Raw genomic sequence first — 21182 nt, 5'->3', positions numbered from 1 at the left:
TATTATCCAAGATATTCGCTTATCCAAGCTTCTGCTGGCCCGTTTAGCTTGGATAAGTGAGACTCTACTGTATTTTTATTTCTGAAATTGACCACCCTCGGCTTATACTGGAGTCAATGTTTTCCCAATATTTTGTGGTAAAATTAGGTGCCTCGGGTCGGCTTATACTCGAGTATATACGGTAAATCTCCCTTGCCTAGTTTCCAACAGACCTCACCACCTCTGAGGATGCATAGAATCATAGAATCATAGAATAGTAGAGTTGGAAGTCCAACCCCCTGCTAAGAAGCAGGAAATTGCATTCAAAGCACCCCCAATAGATGGCCATCCAGCCTCTGCTTAAAAGCCTCCAAAGAAGGAGCCTCCACCACAGCCCGGGGGAGAAATATGCCATAGATGTGGGAGAAACATCAGGAGAGAATGCTTCTGGAACATGGCCATAGTGCCTGGAAAACACAGCAACCCAATTCTGCTATAACTTTCCAATTGACTATTCCAATAACGGCATCAGAGGATGGTGGGATTCAAAGGCTTTTCCCCCCTTGGGTGCTGCATTGCCCCTCCCCGGTGTTCATCGATAGCTATTAACCCCACCTGAGGCTGCTATGGTTCAATCTGATGCCTTAATTTCTTCCTCCCGCTGCCGTGGAGGAATAGCGCCGTTTTCTCATTAGGAGGATTGATTTTTGTGTACATGTGTTTCCTCCTTTATTGAAGGCTGGCTGGTCTCTCCCCTCATTGCTCTCCTCAGTGCCGTCTCTTGTCTTTGAAATATTGCCTCATTTAGCTCCTCTCTCAATCCTGTCTGCATTGGTTCAGGTTTCCTTGGGGCTGAAAAAGAAGCAGTTCACATCCGTGGTGGTTCCTAGGCCGGCTGGCGTGACTGTGTGGGGATTTGGTTTTAGTCTGAACTTAAAAGGAGCTGTCCAATTTGTGTTACCTGGCCCCGTTTTTTTAAATTTTTACTTAATGCATTTATTATTTTTTGGTCCCAAGGGACCCAAAGTGGCTTACATGGTAATAATAATAATAATAATAATGAGCCCACGGTGGTGTAGTGGGTTAAAACCTTGTGACTTGAACGTTGGGTTGCTGACCTGAAGGCTGCCAGGTTCGAATCCCACCTGAGGAGAGTGCGGATGAGCTCCCTCTATCAGCTCCAGCTCCATGCGGGGACATGAGAGAAGCCTCCCGCGAGGATGGTAAAAACATCAAAACATCCGGGCGTCCCCTGGGCAACGTCCTTGCAGATGGCCAGTTCTCTCACACCAGAAGCAACTTGCAGTTTCTCAAGTCACTCCTGACATGAAATAATAATAATAATAATAATAATAATAATAATAATAATAATAAATAAATAAATCTCACAGTCCTAGACACTTGGGAAGTGTTCGACTTGTGATTTTGTGATATGAAAACCAGCATATCTATCTTGTTTGCTGTGTCATAATAAAATAATAATAATAATATCAACTAATAACTCTATCCTGAATTTTATTAGGTCCCTTTTATTCGGGTATTTTAACTGATTTTTTTTTATATTGCTGCTACAGGACGGGGTGAGCTCCTGTTGTTAGCCCTAGCTCCTGACAACCTAGCAGCTCGAAAACATGCAAATGTGAGTAGGTAAATAGGTACCGCTTCGGCTGGAGAAGGCAAAAAGATGCTCCAGGCAGCCATATGACCAGGAGGTGACAACGCAGGCTCCTCGGATTGTAAATGGAGAAGAGCACCGCCTCCAGAGCCGGAAATGAAAGAAGCCTTTGCCTTTGTCTGTGTATTTGTGTCTCATTACAAGGCATTTAATGTTTGCCTGTGCTTGTTTATACACTGTAATCTGCTCTGTGTCCCTTTGGAGAGAAGGGTGGAATATAAATAAAGTATTATTATTATTGGGGGCCCTGGTGGCGAAGTGTGTTAAAGCGCTGAGCTGCTGAACCTGCGGACCAAAAGGTCCCAGGTTCAAATCCCGGGAGTGGAATGAGTGCCCGCTGTTAGCTCCAGTTCCTGCCAACCTAGCAGTTCGAAAACATGCAAATGTGAGTAGATCAATAGGTACCACTCCGTCAAGAAGGTAACGGCGCTCTATGCAGTCATGCTGGCCACATGACCTTGGAGGTGTCTACGGACAACGCCGGCTCTTCGGCTTAGAAATGGAGATGAGCACCAACCCCCAGAGTTGGTCACGACTGGACTTAACATCAGGGGAAACCTTTACCTATTATTATTATTATTATTATTATTATTATTATTATTATTATTATTCATGATTTCTCTGCTGTTCTTTGTGTCCTCCCTTCCCCAGAAAGTGTGCACCAAGTGCGGCATTGAAACCCTGAACGCTCAGAAACGGCCTGTCTGGTTTTGCAAGATCTGCAGTGAGCACAGAGAGGTGGGTCTGTCTCTGGTCGGCATGAGGGTCTACTATTGCAAATATTGATCTTTGTTTCTGTCTTGTTTTTCTTTGCTGCTTGTGTTTTGCATCCTAACTCCGCCAATTTCGGTTACCAGTTATTCTTACTTACATGTCTTGTTTTTCCTTCCCCCGAGGAGTTTCTGGGCAGTTTTCCCTCTGCCCACTTTATCTTCATAAAACCCTCCGAGGCTGCACAGTTGTGAAGTGCAATTTTTTTTTGCCTTGCTACATGTTCAGATGTGAAATTCTTTAATTGAATGCTCCTTACATTAAAAGAGAGTGGAATTCCTGCGGGAAGAAAGAAGTGCAGCATAAAAAGGGCTTTGGCTATAGCTCAGTAGTAGTGCCAGAGGATCTGTGAAATGGTGGAGGCTGCAGCAGGGGATGCTTATATATCAGTCTAATGCTCAGCACATAGCAAGATTTGCTTTTTATTTTTTGAAAAAATAATTCAAGTCATGGTTGGTGGAATTCATGAATGCAGAACCCATGGTTACAGCAGCTCAGCGCACACACAGTCCCCTCTTTTTGTCAACTTCTTCTCTTGGGAGCTCAAACCAATGGCTTTATGTTACCCACACTTTGCCTGTGGCCACATCTGGGTTAGTAGATCCCAAGATTATCAGGATTCCAACAAAATCTACTAACCCAGATGTCACCCACTTCATTTGTCTTATTCTTTCCCCCTCTTTTTTGTTTGGTTTGTTTTTTTCTGGTCAAGGCATGTTTTGCAACCTCATGCTTCTCTGGCATTTTCCTGCAGCTATTTGTCTGGCTCTCCAAAGCAGTACAGCTCCCAGTATCCCCCCCATGGCTAGCAGAATAAGTGGCCCTGGTGACTGGAGGATACTGGGAGTACAAATAATTTTTTTTTCGTGTCAGGAGCAACTTGAGTCGCTTCTGGAGTGAGAGAATTGGCCGTCTGCAAGGATGTTGCCCAGGGGACGCCCGGATGTTTTTGATGTTTTTACCATCCTTGTGGGAGGCTTCTCTCATGTCCCCACATGGAGCTGGAGCTGACAAAGGGAGCTCATCCGCACTCTCCCCGGGTGGGATTCGAACATGGCAGCTTTCAGGTCAGCAACCCAACCTTCAAGTCACTTAGTCAACACTGTATATACTAAAGTATACGCCTAGTTTTTAAGCCCTTTTTTTAGGACTAAAGAAGCCCCCCTCGGCTTATACTCGGGTGAGGATCCTGGTTGGCTTATATTTGGGTCAGCTTATACTCGAGTATATGGTACATTTATTATTTTTCTCTATTATTATTGGTATGATTCCATTTATTATTTTAAAGGTAAAGGTTTCCCCTGACGTTAAGTCCAGTCATGTCTGACTCTGCGGGTTGGTGCTCATCTCCATTTCTAAGCCGAAGAGCCGGCGTTGTCCGTAGACACCTCCAAGGTCATGTGGCCATTGGCATGACTGCATGGAGCGCTGTTACCTTCTCATCAGAGCGGTACCTATTGATCTACTCACATTTTCAAACTGCTAGGTTGGCAGAAGCTGGAGCTAACAGCTGGCGCTCAAGCCGCTCCCAGGATTTGAACCTGGGACCTTTCGGTCTGCAAGTTCAGCAGCTCAGCGTTTTAACGCACTTCGCAACTGGGGCTCCTCATTTTACTATTATTATTTTTATTATTATTATTATCATTTACATTATTATTTTACTCTATTATTATTACATTTATTATTGTACTCTATTATTGTTGCTACTACAGTAGAGTCTCACTTGTCCAAGCCAAACAGGCCAGCAGAAGCTTGGATAAGCGAATATCTTGGATAATAAGGAGGGATTAAGGAGAAGCCTATTAAACATCAAATTAGGTTATGATTTTACAAATTAAGCTCCAAAACATCATGTTATACAACAAATTTGACAGAAAAAAGTAGTTCAATATGCAGTAATGTTATGTTGTAATTACTGTATTTATGAATTTAGCACCAAAATATCACAATATATTGAAAACATTGACTACAAAAATGGCTTGGATTATCCAGAGGCTTGGATAAGCGAGGCTTGGATAAGTGAGACTGTATTGTATTACATTTATTTTACTCTATTTCTATTATTATTATTAATACATTTATTATTTCACTCTGATCTCATTATTATTATATATATTATTCTAATCTATTTATTATTACATGTATTATTTTCTTGTATTTACAGTAGAGTCTCACTTATCCAACACTCGCTTATCCAACGTTCTGGATTATCCAATGCATTTTTGTAGTCAATGTTTTCAATATATCATGATATTTTGGTGCGAAATTTGTAAATACAGTAATTACTACATAGCATTACTGCGTATTGAACTACGTTTTCTGCCAGATTTGTTGTATAACATGAATTTTTGGTGCTTAATTTGTAAAATCATAACTTAATTTGATGCTTAATAGGCTTTTCCTTAATCTCTCCTTATTATCCAACATATTCGCTTATCCAACGTTCTGCCAGCCCGTTTATGTTGGATAAGTGAGACTCTACTGTATTATTATTATTATTATTATTATTATTATTACACTAGCTTTGCCCGGCCACGCGTTGCTGTGGCTTATGGGAATCCTTTGTTGGCCAGGAGGAATAGCAGTGAATAGCCTTGCAGTCTCAAAGCCTGGCTGTTTTCTGGAGTAGCTGGAGCTTTTTGTTGTATGAATGTAGAGGCATGGATGAGGGGTTGTGCTGCCAAGTTTAGTGTTTCTGGGATGTGTAGTTTTGTTGTTTTGTCCTAGGCCGAAATTTCATTACCCTTTTATATTATTACATGTATTAATAGGCTTGGATAAGCGAGGCTTGGATAAGTGAGACTCTACTGTATATATATTTTTAATTGTCGGGTGCTCACCCTGACACGGCTGGCCTCGAACTCATGATCTCTTGGTCAGAGTGATTTATTGCAGCTGGCTGCTAACCAGCCCTGCGCCACAGCCCGGCCCCATTTAAAGCAGTACCTATTTATCTACTCATGTTTCTGTTTTCGATCTGCTAGGTCAGTGGTTCTCAATCTGTGGGTCCCCAGATGTTTTGACCTTTAACTCCTAGAAATCTTAACTGTGCTGGTATGGCTGTACCAGAAGCTCCAACTTTATTTTCTTTCTGCTAATGTTTGCAGTCATAGGGCAGGCCACCTGTCCATCATTATTAAGTTTGGTTCCACCCCTTGTTCAGGGCTCTGGGAGGGAAGGAGCCATTTTTAAGTCAGTCTCTCTTAAGGAAGCTAAACTATAGGACATAGACCAGCTCGTCCTGTAGAAAACCTTCATATCTCAAAAACATCTGGGGATATAGAACATCTGAGAAAACAGAAACAAAAATTCCAGGGGAAAAGTCTCAAAAGCTCTGGCTGAGAGCTCACAGCCTCTCAGCCTCACAGCTTCTGATGGAAACAGCCCTAAAGTTTTCAAAGAAACCTCAGAGAGAGAACAGCATTACAGATCCACGGAACCCCAGCTGAAACATCTGCAAGCCTTGGCTGGTAGGTCCACTCGATACCCAGACGCATTTGGAATCGGTAGTAGGTCCCACATCAGCTAGGCCCATATGATAGACAGCCTGGGAGAGGTTATAAGGCGGTTTTCTTCTTACAGAGAAAGTACAGTTACCCAAAGCCGATTGCGGGTCCTGGGGACAAGATTGAAAAGCCAACCGTTTATTAAGGAAACCTTGAAGTGTTATTTGACTCCTTGAAGATTTATTATTTGTTCAACAATAAAGACTTTGTTATTTCATTAAAGACTCAAAAGACCATCCCTTTCAGGAAAATCCTCAAGAACCTCTCTTTGAGGCACCCTGGCTTCCCGCTGGGCATAAAGTATACGTCCTATACAAAGACAATAATTACAGGCCCAGCACGTGACAGAACATTAACAGCTGGTAAACTGGCTGAGATTTCTGGGAGTTGTAGTCCAAAACACTCATAGGTTGAGAACCATTGTGCCGGGTGAGCAGGGAGTTGGGGTTGACGCCCGGTGCTCACCCCGACCCGGGCTTGAACTGCCAACCTTTTGATAGGTAGGATTTTTTGCAGCTAGCGTTTTAGCCCGCTGTGCTAAGCCCAAAGAACATTTCCAAAGTTTGGATTCTTGTTGATTCAGAGAGGCGAGTTTGATGACTTCGTCAAGGCTTCCTCTGTCTTGGAAGTCACACATGTTGGAGGCGAGAGAACACGGTCCGAAGGATGTAATTGCACAGCAATCCTCGTGTGTAATGAAACGAACTGAGGCGCTCATTTAATTTCCCCACTTGTCTCATTTAGCTTGCTGCTGTCCAGCTTTCGGGAAGCAGCAGAAGCGTGTTAGAATGAGCGCGTGGGCAGAATTCCTTACCGTGCAATCAATAATTGTGTGGGCCACTAATAAAAAAGGGACTAATCTCTCATCGCACCAGTTAGCAAGTTCGCATTGACAGTTCTTTGCATTCCGCTGTGGGTTTGATGTGAATTCTGCCATTTTTTCCAACATTGAGGGAGGGGGTTCCTATACCGAGTGACCTAAGAATGTCTTGATTTCCTTTTCATTTAAACTCAAATTTATAGCTTTCAAGAGCTCAGCCTGACAAGGTGCTGGAAAGGTGAACAGGACTGGCAGGGATTTGGATCCTGATCTCACAAAGTCCTAGTCCAACCTATTAGCGAGTGTGTATAGCGGAACCAGCAGCGTCCAGTTAACACCATGTGCAAAAGACTCAGACCCAGGCAAAGGAATTAAAAGAACAAAGAAAACTTTACTTGTTGAGTTGAAGTCAAATAAACAGTTCAGCAATCGTACAATGTCCTTGTAGTTGCATAGGATCAATAACTAATCAATCAGCATTCAATATACCCAGCATAGCATATTTAAACTGCTACTTGACCGTAGCTAGAGAGCCTGTCTTTTCTGTGCTCTCCCTGCAAGCCCAGATTCCCAACTGACAAACCCAGCCATCTGCCAGCAAACCGATACATTGTTTGAGGCGTGGCTTGCCTCTGCAAAAGCTCAGCTACCTTTTTGCAGAGATCTTTTGCAAGCAACTTTGCAAGGATTTCTTTACACAGGATTTCTTTTCCTTTTCTGCTGTGGCCCCCCATTTGTGGAACTCACTGCCCATCGAAATCAGGCAAGCCCCCACTCTTTTAGCCTTCAGGAAAGATTTAAAATCCTGGCTTTTCCGATGTGCTTTCGGAGAGTAACTATTACACACTTCTTTTGTTACTCCCCCCAACATCTATCCTCTAGATTGTTTTTCTATCTTATGTCCCTGTTCCCCGTGGTTGTATTCTTATCCTTTTCTCACCCCAAGTTTTAACTAAGTGTCTCATGCGGCACTTGGTTTTTTTTTTTTTTGATTTTGTGTTGCACTGTACATGATTATTTATTGTATTGTTTAATTGTATTATGATATGTTGTTTTTATATTTTGCTATATTGTACTGTTCTGGGCATGGCCCCATGTAAGCCGCCCCGAGTCCCCATTGGGGAGATGGTGGCGGGGTATAAATAAAGTTTTATTATTATTATTATTATTATTATTATTATTACACACACACACATAGCAATTTGGCGCAATACAACCCTCCAACCACTGCTGGCACTATGTGGCAGCCCAATATATTTGTGGTTTGAGATCCAAACTTGCGCATTGTCATGATCTCCGATCTTTGACATCTCCGGACACAGTGCAAGCGCTGACAAAGAACAGATGCCAGCCATAAAACCTCAATTACCCTCTGTTATGTGAGAGCCCCTATATAAATGGGCTACAGAGAAGATTCTGGTATTCTGTACAATAAAACCTGTTGGAATCTACCAGCGTGTGTCTTAGTGCTTGCTTCTGGTGGAAGACTTGCCCACAGCACAACTAGAAGAAGAGAACCTAAAACGCATACAGGAAAGGAAAGAAACTCTGGCCACTTAACCGAAGCAAGATATTTCTTTTGCCTGCAATATTTCCGAAGCTTCCATTTTGTTCTTTGTCAGAGCGGATCCTCGCCTCCTCGCCTCAATGCGTCTCATTTAGTTCATTATCAGCTTTACCAGCGGGGCTGAGCCAAATTGGTTTTTTTGGATATAGCTTTGTTTTCACAATGCTTGCCCACACTTCATTCGCTTTCATCCGTCTACATTAAATGTGTTTTTAATAAGCTCCCTTCGTCGGGATCTCGCTATTAAAAAATAAATTGGAACGCATGCCACGTTGTGGCGGGAGGCACGGTCCATTATCACCCTTGTTGGGGTTGGAGGGTGCCGAGTGTCTTCTATATCCATCGTGGCGTTCACTTTATTTGCACTCTTAGCACTTTGGCCTAGATTCTTTGAACCTTATTCATGATTTTAACATTTTATCTTGTATATGGTTTTTATGACTTGTTTTTATGGTTTGATTATTGGTTTCATTGGTTTCTTGTCTTGTTTTTATTGTTCTATTCGGGCTTGGCCCCATGTAAGCCACCCCGAGTCCCTTCGGGAGATGGGGCGGGGTATAAGAATAAAATTATTATTATTATTATTATTATTATTATTATTATTATTATTATTATTATTATTTTCTCTTCCTCTCTTAAAGCCACCTCACTCAGCTTGAGTCTTGCTCTTAGGCTGAATTTCCACTTGGTGTCTTGCAATGTTTATTGTTGTCATGTTAATGTTGTGCTTCATTGGCTCTCTCTGTGTGTTAGAAGAGCGGCTGCCATTGTCGATGGGTTCTCTGATGGGCTATAGTTTAATATCTGGGGTTTATTATTTTTCTCTATTATTGGTATTACAGTAGAGTCTCACTTATCCAAGCTAAACGGGCTGGCAGAAGCTTGGGTAAGCAAATATCTTGGATAATAAGGAAGGATTAAGGAAAAGCCTATTAAACATCAAATTCGGTTAGGATTTTACAAATTAAGCACCAAAACATCATGTTATACAACAAATTTGACAGAAAACGTAGTTCAATATGCAGTAATGTTATGTTGTAATTACTGTATCGTAAATTACTGTATTTACAAATTTAGCACCAAAATATCATGATATATTGAAAACATTGACTACAAAATGGCTTGGATAATCCAGAAGCTTGGATAAGCGAGGCTTGGATAAGTGAGACTCTACTGTATTACATTTATTATTTCACTCTATTATCATTATTACATTTATTATTTTACTCTATTATCATTATTACATTTATTATTTTACTCTATTATTATTACATTTATTATTTTACTCTATTATCATTATTACATTTATTATTTTACTCTATTATTATTACATTTATTATTTTACTCTATTATCATTATTACATTTATTATTTTACTCTATTATCATTATTACATTTATTATTTTAATCTATTTTTACATTTATTATTTTACTCTATTTCTTAGTATTAATATTTTTATTATTTTACTTTATTATTATTAAAAGGATACATAAGCACAGTTACATAGAAGAAAATGAGACTAATGATTTAACCAGAGTTGGACAGTTTTATCTTAAATTACAGTTTTATGTAAATATTCAAAAATATTTAACCTGCCGATGCCTCAGTTAATGTAATTTTATTAGTATCTATTTTTATTTCTGAAATTTACCACTCTTGGCTTATACTTGAGTCAATGTTTTTCCAGGTTTTTGCGGTAAAATTAGGTGCCTCGGTTTATATTCAGGTTGGCTTATACTCAAGTATATACGGTAGTTTCTCTGTTTAGGTAACACAGGGCATCTTTCTCATAATCAACAGTCCATAATCTGTTTTGAGAGTCTCATAGAGTCTCTGTCTAGTCTGGAAGTCCAATTGAGCCTGAGATCTAAAATAGAGTCTGAGCCCTGAACAAGCCCAGATCTGATCACATGGTCTGTAGCCCCTCCCACAACAAAGAGTTAAGGTAACATTGCATACCAATACACACATACAGTAGAGTCTCACTTATCCAAGCTAAACGGGCCGGCAGAAGCTTGGATAAGCGAATATCTTGGATTATAAGGACTGATCAAGGAAAAGCCTATTAAACATCAAATTAGGTTATGATTTTACAAATTAAGCACCAAAACGTCATGTTATACAACAAATTTGACAGAAAAAGTAGTTCAATACGCAGTAATGTTATGTTGTAATTACTGTATTTACGAATTTAGCACCAAAATATCACGATATATTGGAAACATTGACTACAAAAATGGCTTGGATTATCCAGAGGCTTGGATAAGCGAGGCTTGGATAAGTGAGACTCTACTGTATATAATATGGTAAGCAATCTGAATTATATACACAACATATAACTAGTGGAGGCTTGAGAAGGTTGCTGTTTCCAACACTAGGGCCCAATTTTAGCCATTTAAGTTGCTTTTTAAATTTAAGGATCCAACAGGCATGTGGAGATAAATCACTTATTTCTTTTTAACATAGATATTTACTGACCTGGAGCATTTTTGCAAAGCAGTAAAATGTTTGGAGCGGACTATTGACTGCCTGTCTTTTATTTTTATCGATTGGATTTAGGTTTGGAAGCGATCTGGCGCCTGGTTCTACAAAGGTCTCCCTAAGTACATCTTGCCTTTGAAAAACAGCAGTAGCAGCAAAACCGGAGAGTTACATCTGAGGCCTCATCATGCAGAGATGCCAACGCTGGAGGCCAAGGGAGCCTCTCCCAGTCGTACTTATACCTGGGCCAGGGGTAAAGGTCAGTTACTGCACTTCAGAGATGGATATTACTACTCCTATATCTGCAACATGTCTTAAGGGGACTTATGTGAATCATGGAAGAGCCTCCTTCCCTCCAAATCTAGCTTTCAAGAGCTATGTGTGATTATACAGCCTGCCCTATACCGCCAGTAGATTCTGGCAAAAGCAAACTGGCAGTCCTTGTCTGTTTGTATGTGCTCCCTCATTAATACTGTGCCGTCACACCCAGACACCCTTTGGTTGAAATTAAGATGTGCTCCTTTCTTTGCCGAGTGGACTGCGGGGGCTTTACCTTGAAGCTCAGGAGTCCCAGCAACTAAGGCCACTCCAAATTGGACATCAAACAAGATTTTTATTTTCTCAAAGTTCTTGACAGGCTTGGCACAATTTGTTGAGGTTACAAATACAAACAGTCAACTTATAAAATCATGCAGATGTTTCTTTTTACCTTTCCCTTTGGCTGCTGGGTTAACTTCTTCCTAAGGTGGATAGATCCTAAGATGCTCTTTACCCTATATCAGAAAGAGCAGGTCTTTCCTTGTCTAAACTCAAAGCTAGCTTGGAGACGAAGTAGTTAGAGCTTCTTCCAATGGCAGAGAAATCCTGGGATATTCTCTGCCCTAGTGCTGAGTTGCTATTTTAGAAAGCACAGGTCTTTCCCTATCTAAACTCAAAACTAGTTTGAAAGGCAAGAGGTTAGTACTTACGATGGCTTGTCTGAGCTGGCCTGGCTTGACCACACAAGCACATCTGAGTTCTTTACTCTATTTTGCAGAAGGCAAAAGGCTTTTTAAAATGGAGATTTTATCCCCAGGAAAAAGGGGCAGCCCTCAAGATCAAAAAGATACTTTTGCAAGCCAACAACAGGAAAGGCTTTGCAGGCTGGCTACAAACCTCTGTTGATGGTTAACTATCAGGGTGTTGCTGAGTCTGTAGCAACCCTGGAGGAAACACAAAAAGGGTGCTATTTCCTACAACTATGGGACAATGCAAGTCAAACTCCTAGGAGACAGAACAAATACGTTTTGCCATCTTTGCTACTAATGAGCCACTTATGTTTGTCCCCAAAACATGAGGATTTTCTAAGTCCTCCAATGCAACTTTGTGATAACCTTTGTTGGAAGCATACCACAGAATCAGTAGAGATGACAGGTTTTTTTAGGTGCAACTGCAGGTAGAGGTATAGGGGCCATATTGTACACTCCCACATGGCAATATTTGTTGAGCTTAGCTAGGCCCTATTTAATTTTCAGATGGTGTAGGGACCATAAGCCAGAAAAAATAGTAAACTATTACCTATATAGCTTTGCCTCTGCATATATCATATAGCCTTTATATAGACAAAATAAGCACTTTGTATGAACCAAAATAGTATGTGCAACACAGGGCCTGTGCCCCCCCTTCCTGTGAGCTGGTGCCTTTATCCAGGAAGTTCCAGAGAGAGAAGAAAGCTCAGAGTAAACAAGTTAGGTCATTGGTATCACTTGTGCCAAGTAGGTGTGGAAGGTGAGGAAGACCCTCAGCCATTGGTCAGTTGTAGATAAGCCAAGATATAAAATTCTTTGTTTGCTACGCACACGTTGCAATGGCCATTTGCATGGTACAGATCCACTGAAGTGGGTACCTACAGCTGTTTTGCCTTATCATCAGCTGTGATAATAATAAAAGGCTTGTCTGGAATTTTCTCCTTTACTTCCCCTCCGGGCTAGTGTCCAACAATGGCATTGGGTTTATTGGGGGGTCTTGGGAGAAAATTAAGCTAGTGTTCAGTAAGCTCTTTGAATGCTTGTGTGGCATGGTGTAAATGTGCAGAGTATGTGCTTCAACACCGCTACATCATTGTGAATAAGTCTTCACTCTTCCTGCCTTGAGTGAGTTGTTGCCAGGGTAACCCCTACCGATGTTTTAGGCCTCAACCTCTCCTTGATTTACCGTTGTAGGCTACAGCGGTGACAAGCAAAGCCTTGGTGGCCCAAGAATCGTATGACTTCTTGTGCGCCAACCATGCAGTCTTCACGTCTCTGTGCATGGATGTGCCATGTATGGAATCATAGAATTCTAGAGTTGGAAGAGACCTCGTGGGCCATCCAGTCCAACCTCACTGTGACAAGAAGCAGGAAAATTGCATTCAAAGCACTCCCAACAGATAGCCATCCAGCCTCTGTTTCAAAGAAGGAGCTTCCACCATACTCCGGGAGTATACATGTGTGGTGGGAGGGTCCCAACCTAAAAGAGGTTGCTTCCCCAAGCTGTGGTTTGGATTGGAAGTGAGCAGACCCAGGACTGGAAGTGGTGGGCAGCCTCCTCCAAAGGCCGGTGGTTGTGTTGTGTTCTGAGAGGATGAGTTGGTTTCTCCTACGGCGCTCACGCAGAGATGTGGGCAAAATGTCCTTCTACTAGCTGAGGTTGAGGAAGGTCAGGAGACAGAGCTAAACCAGAGAACCATGTAGAGCAGTGGTTCCCAAACTTATTTGGCCTATCGCCCCCTTTCCAGAAAAAATATGACTCAGCACCCCCTGGAAAGGGGGCGTGGCTTAGAGGGGTAGGTGTGGCTCCTGCTCAAGAGGGCGGGGCTGAGCCTCTCCCCTAGTCCAAGATGCAAGGCTGCGAGGGGAGGTGGGCGGGGCCACAAATGGGCAGCCAGGACTGGGATGGGCGGAGTTACGAGCTCTGAGGCAGGGCTGAGCTTCTATCGCTGTTCTGGACATAGGGGGCGGGGCTAGAGGAGGGGGCGGGGCCTCTTCCCAAGTGCCTCACGGGGCTGAACCTCTATACCCTGCCCTTGTGTTCTAACAAGTGCCTCAGGGGAGGTATAGCCCCGCCCTTTAGTCCTAAAAGGCCTCTCAGGAGAGGTATAGAGGCTCGGCCCTGTCTCAGGCTCTTGGAAGGAGGCCCCGCCCCCTTCCCTAGCTCCGCCCTCTGTGTCCCAACAAGGGCCTCAGGAGAAGTATAGATTCTCAGCCCTGTCTCGGGCTCTTGGGAAGAAGCCATGCCCCCGCCCCCGCCCCGCCCTTTAGTCCTAAAAGGCCCCTCAGGAGAGGTATAGAGGCTCAGCCCTGTCTCAGGCTCTTGGAAGGAGGCCCCGCCCCCTTCCCTAGCTCCGCCCTCTGTGTCCCAACAAGGGCCTCAGGAGAAGTATAGATTCTCAGCCCTGTCTCGGGCTCTTGGGAAGAAGCCATGCCCCCGCCCCCGCCCCGCCCTTTAGTCCTAAAAGGCCCCTCAGGAGAGGTATAGAGGCTCAGCCCTGTCTCAGGCTCTTGGAAGGAGGCCCCGCCCCCTTCCCTAGCTCCGCCCTCTGTGTCCCAACAAGGGCCTCAGGAGAAGTATAGATTCTCAGCCCTGTCTCGGGCTCTTGGGAAGAAGCCATGCCCCCGCCCCCGCCCCGCCCTTTAGTCCTAAAAGGCCCCTCAGGAGGGGTATAGAGGCTCAGCCCTGTCTCAGGCTCTTGGAAGGAGGCCCCGCCCCCTTCCCTAGCTCCACCCTCTGTGTCCCAACAAGGGCCTCAGGAGAAGTATAGATTCTCAGCCCTGTCTCGGGCTCTTGGGAAGAAGCCATGCCCCCGCCCCCGCCCCGCCCTTTAGTCCTAAAAGGCCCCTCAGGAGGGGTATAGAGGCTCAGCCCTGTCTCAGGCTCTTGGAAGGAGGCCCCGCCCCCTTCCCTAACCCCACCCTCTTTGTCCCAACAAGACCCTCAGGAGAGGTATAGATTCGCAGCCCTGTCTCAGGCTCTTGGGAAGAAGCCACGCCCCTCCCCTGGCCCCGCCCCCATGTCCTAATAGGTGCCATCACCGCCCCCCTGGATTGCTGCAGCGCCCACCAGGGGGCGGTAGTGCCCACTTTGGGAATCACTGATGTAGAGACACAACGGCCTTTATGGATTTCCTGGATAATTTGCAAAAGGAGTCTTTCCTTTGAGCCCCACTTATAGCAACATGCCCTCTTCTGGCATATAATTTGATATTTAACCTTGGCTGTTAGCTGATTAAAAAGAGTCCAGTGAATTAAGTCTCATTTTTATGTGTTCTGGACCTGAGCCCTGGCTTCCAAATGGATTTTGGCACTTAACGCGGACTTCAGCTTTGACGATGAGGAGGCAGCTGGGTTTGTCCATCCCTTGGCAAAGAACCGTGTCGCTCCACGGGGCCTCCTCTTTGCCTTTTCCTCGCCCCGATCTCCCCATCCAACAGCTGCCGAGGAAATTAGATGCCCTCCCCTCAATCCTTCACATAGCGTTTGAATAGCAGAAGTGGCTGCACACTCCCCCCCCCCCCATTTTTTACAGTAAAGTGGGAACAATTTACCCATTCAAATAGCACCCTTCGATTTCTGTCAGCTAAATTGAAGCTTGCTCACTTTATTTCTCTCTGGTTCAGTTTGCAGAAACAGCAGAAAAGCGGTAGCGGGGGTGGTAACGTTTAATGAAGTCTCTGTTTGGCACAATCTACTTTTTATTGTTCCCTTGCAAAACCTAAGATAAAAATAAATGACCAGGAGCTGGCCGAAGTCATAACACACTTCCGTGGTTAAGAGCTACTACCTGAGTTTGCCAGATCTGAAAATACTGTTCCTGTGCTTGTTGGGGTGGGAGAGGAGGTTATCTCTCCTTCAATAACTCAAGTTCAACTTGGGGGATGTTGGAAGTTGTAGTCCAGCACCTTTTCCTCGAATTTTAACCTCAAGACAGCAGAAAGTATTTTAGGAAAGTATTCTGAATGTTCCTTGAAAATGACTTTTTTGTCCTTTTGCCAGAGTGTTTATACTGTGCCCTCCTGCCACAAAGATCCCTGGAACAGCTTCCAGATTGGACAGTTTCCTAACAATTAAGCAATTATCTCAGGCATGGGCAATCTTTTTTGTCTTGGGCTGCATTGTGAGCCCAGTTTAGGGGGCAGGGCCGGGAGGGGGAGGGCCTGGGAGTGGGCAGGGCCAGTAGGCAGGGGCGGTCCAACCGTGAGGCGAATTAGGCACTTGCCTGTGGCGCCATCATCCCGGGGGCGCATTTGAGGCCCCCAGGAGGATGGCGCCGCCCCCCGCCTCCTCCTTCGGGTCTTCCGCCACCCGCGCTGGGCCTGCCTTCGGGGCCTTCAGAGATTGTGAGGTCTGGGGGAACTTGGAAGCTAGGAAAGTGGGGTTTATATATCTGTAGAAGGTCCAGAGTGGGAGAAAGAACTTCTTCGAAGCAGGTGTGAATGTTGTAATCAATCACCTTGATTAGCATTTAATGGGCCTGTGGCTTCAAGGCCGGGCTTCTTCTTGCACGGGAGAATCTTTTTTTTGGGAGGTGTTAGCTGTCCCTGATTGTTTACTGTCTGGATTTCCCCTGTTTTCAGAATGTTGTTCTTTATTTATTGTCCTGATTTTAGAGGGTTTTTTTTAATACCGGGGGCCAGATTGCCTTTCGGTGGCCTTTTAATTGTCTGGATTTCCCCTGTTTTCAGAATGTTGTTCTTTATTTATTGTCCTGATTTTAGAGGGTTTTTTTAATACCGGGGGCCAGATTCCCTTTCGGTGGCCTTTTAATTATCTGCCTTGATATTGTATACATATTAAAATAAATATAGTGTCTCTACTTTGCGGATTTTCACTTATTGCAGGTAGTCCTGGAACCTAACCCCAGTGATAAGTGAAGGAACACTTTATAAAGGCTATATGATATATGCAGAGGCAAAGCTATATAGGCAACAGTCTACTATTTTTCTGGCTTATGGTCCCTACAGTACTTATATTGAGAGGACAGGGAAAATGAGGAGGGCCTGAAGTAAGCACTGTCATGATCTCCGATCTTATGACATCTCTGGATACAGAGCAAGCGCTGACAAAGAACAGATGCCAGCCATAAAACTGGCTAGCCATAAAACCTCAATTACCCTCTGGTATGTGAGAGCCCCTATATACATGGGCTACAGAGAAGATTCTGGTATTCCATACAAATTGTGAGGTTCTCTTCTTCCAGATGTGCTATGGGTTAAGTCTTTCCAGAAGGAAGCACCATGACACAGGCTGGGTAGATTCAAACAGGTTTATTGTACGGAATATCAGAATCTTTTCTGTAGCCCATTTATATAGGGGCTCTCACATACCAGAGGGTAATTGAGGTTTTATGGCTGGCCAGTTTTATGGCTGGCACCTGTTCTTTGTCAGCACTTGCTCTGTGTCCGGAGATGTCATAAGATCGGAGATCATGACAAGCACCCAGAGGGCTGCATCCGGCCTCGGGCCTTAGTTTGCCCATACCTGCATTCTCTGATCCTTTCCATAGTTAACGTTATCTAGTCCTGCCTCCTGTCAGGTCAGGAATCCAAATCTTAAAGCAGCCCTGCATGGTGGACATTTAAACACAGTTTAATAACCTCTAATGAAGGATCATTGAACACCTCTTGAGGTCACCTCTTCCATTGCAGAACAACTTGTTCTATCAGCAAGTCCTTTCTAATATATTGTTTGAATTAATAACCAGGAAATACATCAGTTTTTCAGAAATGAACTCTGGCATTTCATTTGGTTCCACCTGGCTGCCCTGTTCCTTTGAACGATCTGGCTTGGCCGCCTATCTCTCCTCTTTCTTTCTCTTCTTCCACAGTTGTCTCCAGCGACAGCGAGAGCGACTCAGAGTTCAGCTCCTCCAGCTTGGACGATCGGTCTGTGCCTGCTGGGTTGAAAGGTTTCAAGATCAGGCAACACCGAACAGAGTCGAGTAAGAAAAACAGCTATTGATGTGTCTGTGCTAATGCAGGGGCAAGAAATAAAGATTTCTGAGCATGACAAAGAGGGAGAAGTGTTTGATTTTGCCCTTCCCTGTTAGCTCAGTCAAAAGAAAATTGCTGTAGATTCAATGGACAAAAATGCATTTACAATTCTCCCTGTTTTGAGAGCTTCCCCCTGAAGCAAAGCATCACAGTTTTCAAACAGTTTGCCTTTTTAATCTGCAAATCTCAGTTAAAGAAGTATTTATTTATGTATTTGTTTACAGTATTTAGGAGCCCCGGTGGCGAAGTATGCTAAAGCACTGAGCTGCTGAACTTGCAGACCGAAAGGTCCCAGGTTCAAATCCCGGGAGCGGAGTGAGCACCCGCTGTTAGCCCCAGCTCCTGCCAACCTAGCAGTTCGAAAACATGCCAATGTGAGTAGATCAATAGGTACCGCTTCGGCGGGAAGGTAACGGCGCTCCATGTAGTCTTGCCAATGGCCACATGACCTTGGAGGTGTCTATGGACAACGCCGGCTCTTCGGCTTAGAAATGGAGATGAGCACCAACCCCCAGAGACAGGCACGACTGGACTTAACGTCAGGGAAAACCTTTACCTTTACCTTACAGTATTTATATTCCGCCCTTCTAACCCCGAAGGGGACTCAGGATGGATCACAGAACATACATATGCGGCAAACATTAAATGCTATTTATACACTGACGAGAAAGCCAGTTGTACGTAGATAGAGGTATATATAGGCTTTCCCATCTTCGTCTTCTTGGAGGCTTGTGTTCGGTTCCCGCCACAGGGTATTGCTGTCGCTCCATCTCCCTGCTGAAGAGCTTTGTTCGTAAATTTACTCCTTGATCGAATTGCCAGCATTTTCCTATCATTTCCTTAAGAGTGCCTTAAAACACCTCCTCGCTTTTTAAAAAGCGGTCTCTATTTATCTACTCACATTTTGCTTTCGAACCACTAGGTAGATGGGAGCTGGGCTAAAGGCAGGTTTAACCTGCTGTGCTAAAGCCTGGCCCCGTTTAAGATTGTGTAAGATAAAGACATTCAGAGTTTGTAAATGTACAAATATGTACTGTATATACTTGAGTATAAACCTAGTTTTTCAGCCCTTTTTTAGGGCTGAGAAAGCTCCCCTCGGCTTATACTCGAGTGAGGGTCCTGGCTGGCTTCTATTCAGGTTGGCTTATACTTGAGTATATAGGTATTCAGAGTTGGACAGTCTTATCTTATTAAAGTCTTGTTATTATCTTAAATTACAGTTTAATATAAATATTCAAAACATTTAACCTACTGATGCCTCAAATAATGCAATGTTATTAATATCTATTTTTATTTTTGAAATTGACCCGTAACTGCTGCATTTCCCACCGTCGTCTTATACTCAAGTCAATAAGTTTTCCCAGTTTTTGTGGTAAAATTAGGTGTCTCGGCTTATATTCGGGTCGGCTTATTTATTTATTTATTTGTTTACTACATTTATATGCCGCCCTTCTCACCCCAAAGGGGACTCAGAGCAGCTTACAAATTACATTCACATACAATACATTATATTATTAGCATAGTACAATACTAGCATTAAATTACTATATTGTACTATATCATTATATGGTAATATTATTAGTAATATTACATTTAATATATAATATATAATTAATATTATTATATTATATTACTAGCTTTGCCCGGCCACGTGTTGCTGTGGCTTATGGGAATCCTTTGTTGGCCAGGTGAAATAGCAGTGAATAGCCTTGCAGTCTCAAAGCCTGGCCGTTTTCTGGAGTAGCTGGAGCTGTTTGTTGTATGAACGTAGAGGCATGGGTGAGGGGTTGTGCTGCCAAGTTTAGTGTTTCTGGGATGTGTCGTTTTGTTGTTTTGTCCTAGGCCGAAATTTCATTACTCTTTTATATATATAGATTATAACTTATACTCGAGTATATATGGTCATTAGTTTCAACAGCTGCTCTTCATTTGTGAGCACATATACAATAACCACAGGGACAGAGAGTGAGGGGAAATTGTGTACATCCCTTTCTCAAACACAATTCCTGCTCAATTCATTGTGGCAAAGCTGGAACACAACCTTAAAGGATTGAATTTTTTTGTCCGGCTCCTTTTACCCTGTCATATTTTCTTATAACTCCCAGCGCATTTGTAATATATTTATATTGCGTCCCGATTTTAATCTATTGCCTCTTTTGACATTGATAGATGATTGTTCTAAGGCTCCTCGAACGGTCGGCCCCGCGTGATAGATGACTCCACATCATCTGTGGGCAATGGATTGGCTTTTTATTTTATTGACAAGATAGACTCTTGCAGGCATTTGTCTCAAAATGGATGGGCTCGCAGCAGTTGTACACAGAGATACAGAATGGCTGTGGATGCTGTGTAACACTTTCCTTTAAAAATAAATTGAAATAAACAACAACTCAACAGCTGGGAGAGGAGAAGGGGGCAGAATCTTGCCCCCTTTTCTGTAGGCTGGAAAGTGCTCCGAGCTGGTCTGTTCTTCCTCATTCACCGTGACAGTGCTCTGATGTTGCTTGTTCAATAAACCCAAGTTTGAAATGTTGGAGGGCTAGTCATCCTGATGTCCCATTCCTTTGCTTTCCACAGTGTCCAGTAGTGAGGCTGTACGTACCCCCAGCAGAAACACCAGCCGGGTCCTGGGCAGCATTCGGTCTGAGAGCCAGAGCAGCCTGAGCAGCGAGCGAGGAGGTGGGCTGAGCGCCACGGAGAGCTGCCACAGCGACCTGCCAGCTGAGGACGAGGACAGTGACACTCACCACAGTGTGGCCGGTGAGTGGGATGTGTGTAGTAGACACACAGGATGCCTCCCATGTCTCCCATGCTTGCTGCAGTCCCCAAAGTTCCCCAACAAAAAGATGAAATCAGTTTCATTCACTGGTATTAGATGGGCTATTTAACGCCTCTCTTGAGGCCTGGATCTTGACAGAAAAAGCTTCAAGCAAACACCTGCTGATGTATGAAGTCCCATGTTTTTTGCCTTTGGCCGGGCCCATAACCCTTTTTGGTAATAATAATAATAATAATAATAATAATAATAATAATAATAATGGGGGGGGCTTAACCGCTCCAATGATGACCGAGGGCTGTGCTGGCGGTAGTGTAACTACCGGCAGGTCCAACCAAGCCAGAGAGGTCTCAGCTGAGAAGTGGAACTAAGAGCACCTAACCCATTAGCATTATGGAGAATAAAACCAAAATGAAGTTTATACTGGCTCGGTCGTTGCCCAGGATAGAAAGGACCGCGGTGGATGCTGCTGATTCTGGACATCCATCGACAAGTGGGCTACGGAATCAAAATACAAATGAAGAGTCACAGAAGCGTCAGAAATATACAATGCCAGAAAACCGCACAGTTAAAGTCAAAAATCAGAAACTCCTCAAAGCAC

The 21182-nt window shown here is 43.6% G+C and overlaps 1 protein-coding gene across 1 annotated transcript in view; it reads left to right on the top strand.

The window, feature by feature from the left end:
* The window catches only part of rph3al (rabphilin 3A like (without C2 domains)), a 65083-nt gene that overhangs the window by 33761 nt on the left and 10140 nt on the right, over positions 1 to 21182 (top strand). The window contains exons 7-10 of the mRNA XM_062958950.1: positions 2306 to 2392; positions 10878 to 11058; positions 17640 to 17753; positions 20383 to 20565. Coding sequence (XP_062815020.1) covers positions 2306 to 2392; positions 10878 to 11058; positions 17640 to 17753; positions 20383 to 20565 — 565 coding nt within the window. The remainder of the gene's footprint in view (positions 1 to 2305; positions 2393 to 10877; positions 11059 to 17639; positions 17754 to 20382; positions 20566 to 21182) is intronic.

This window comes from Anolis carolinensis, unplaced genomic scaffold (genome assembly GCF_035594765.1).
Source record: "Anolis carolinensis isolate JA03-04 unplaced genomic scaffold, rAnoCar3.1.pri scaffold_7, whole genome shotgun sequence".
Classification (NCBI taxonomy): Eukaryota; Metazoa; Chordata; class Lepidosauria; order Squamata; family Dactyloidae; genus Anolis; species Anolis carolinensis.
This window is presented reverse-complemented; position numbering and strand designations above follow the sequence as displayed.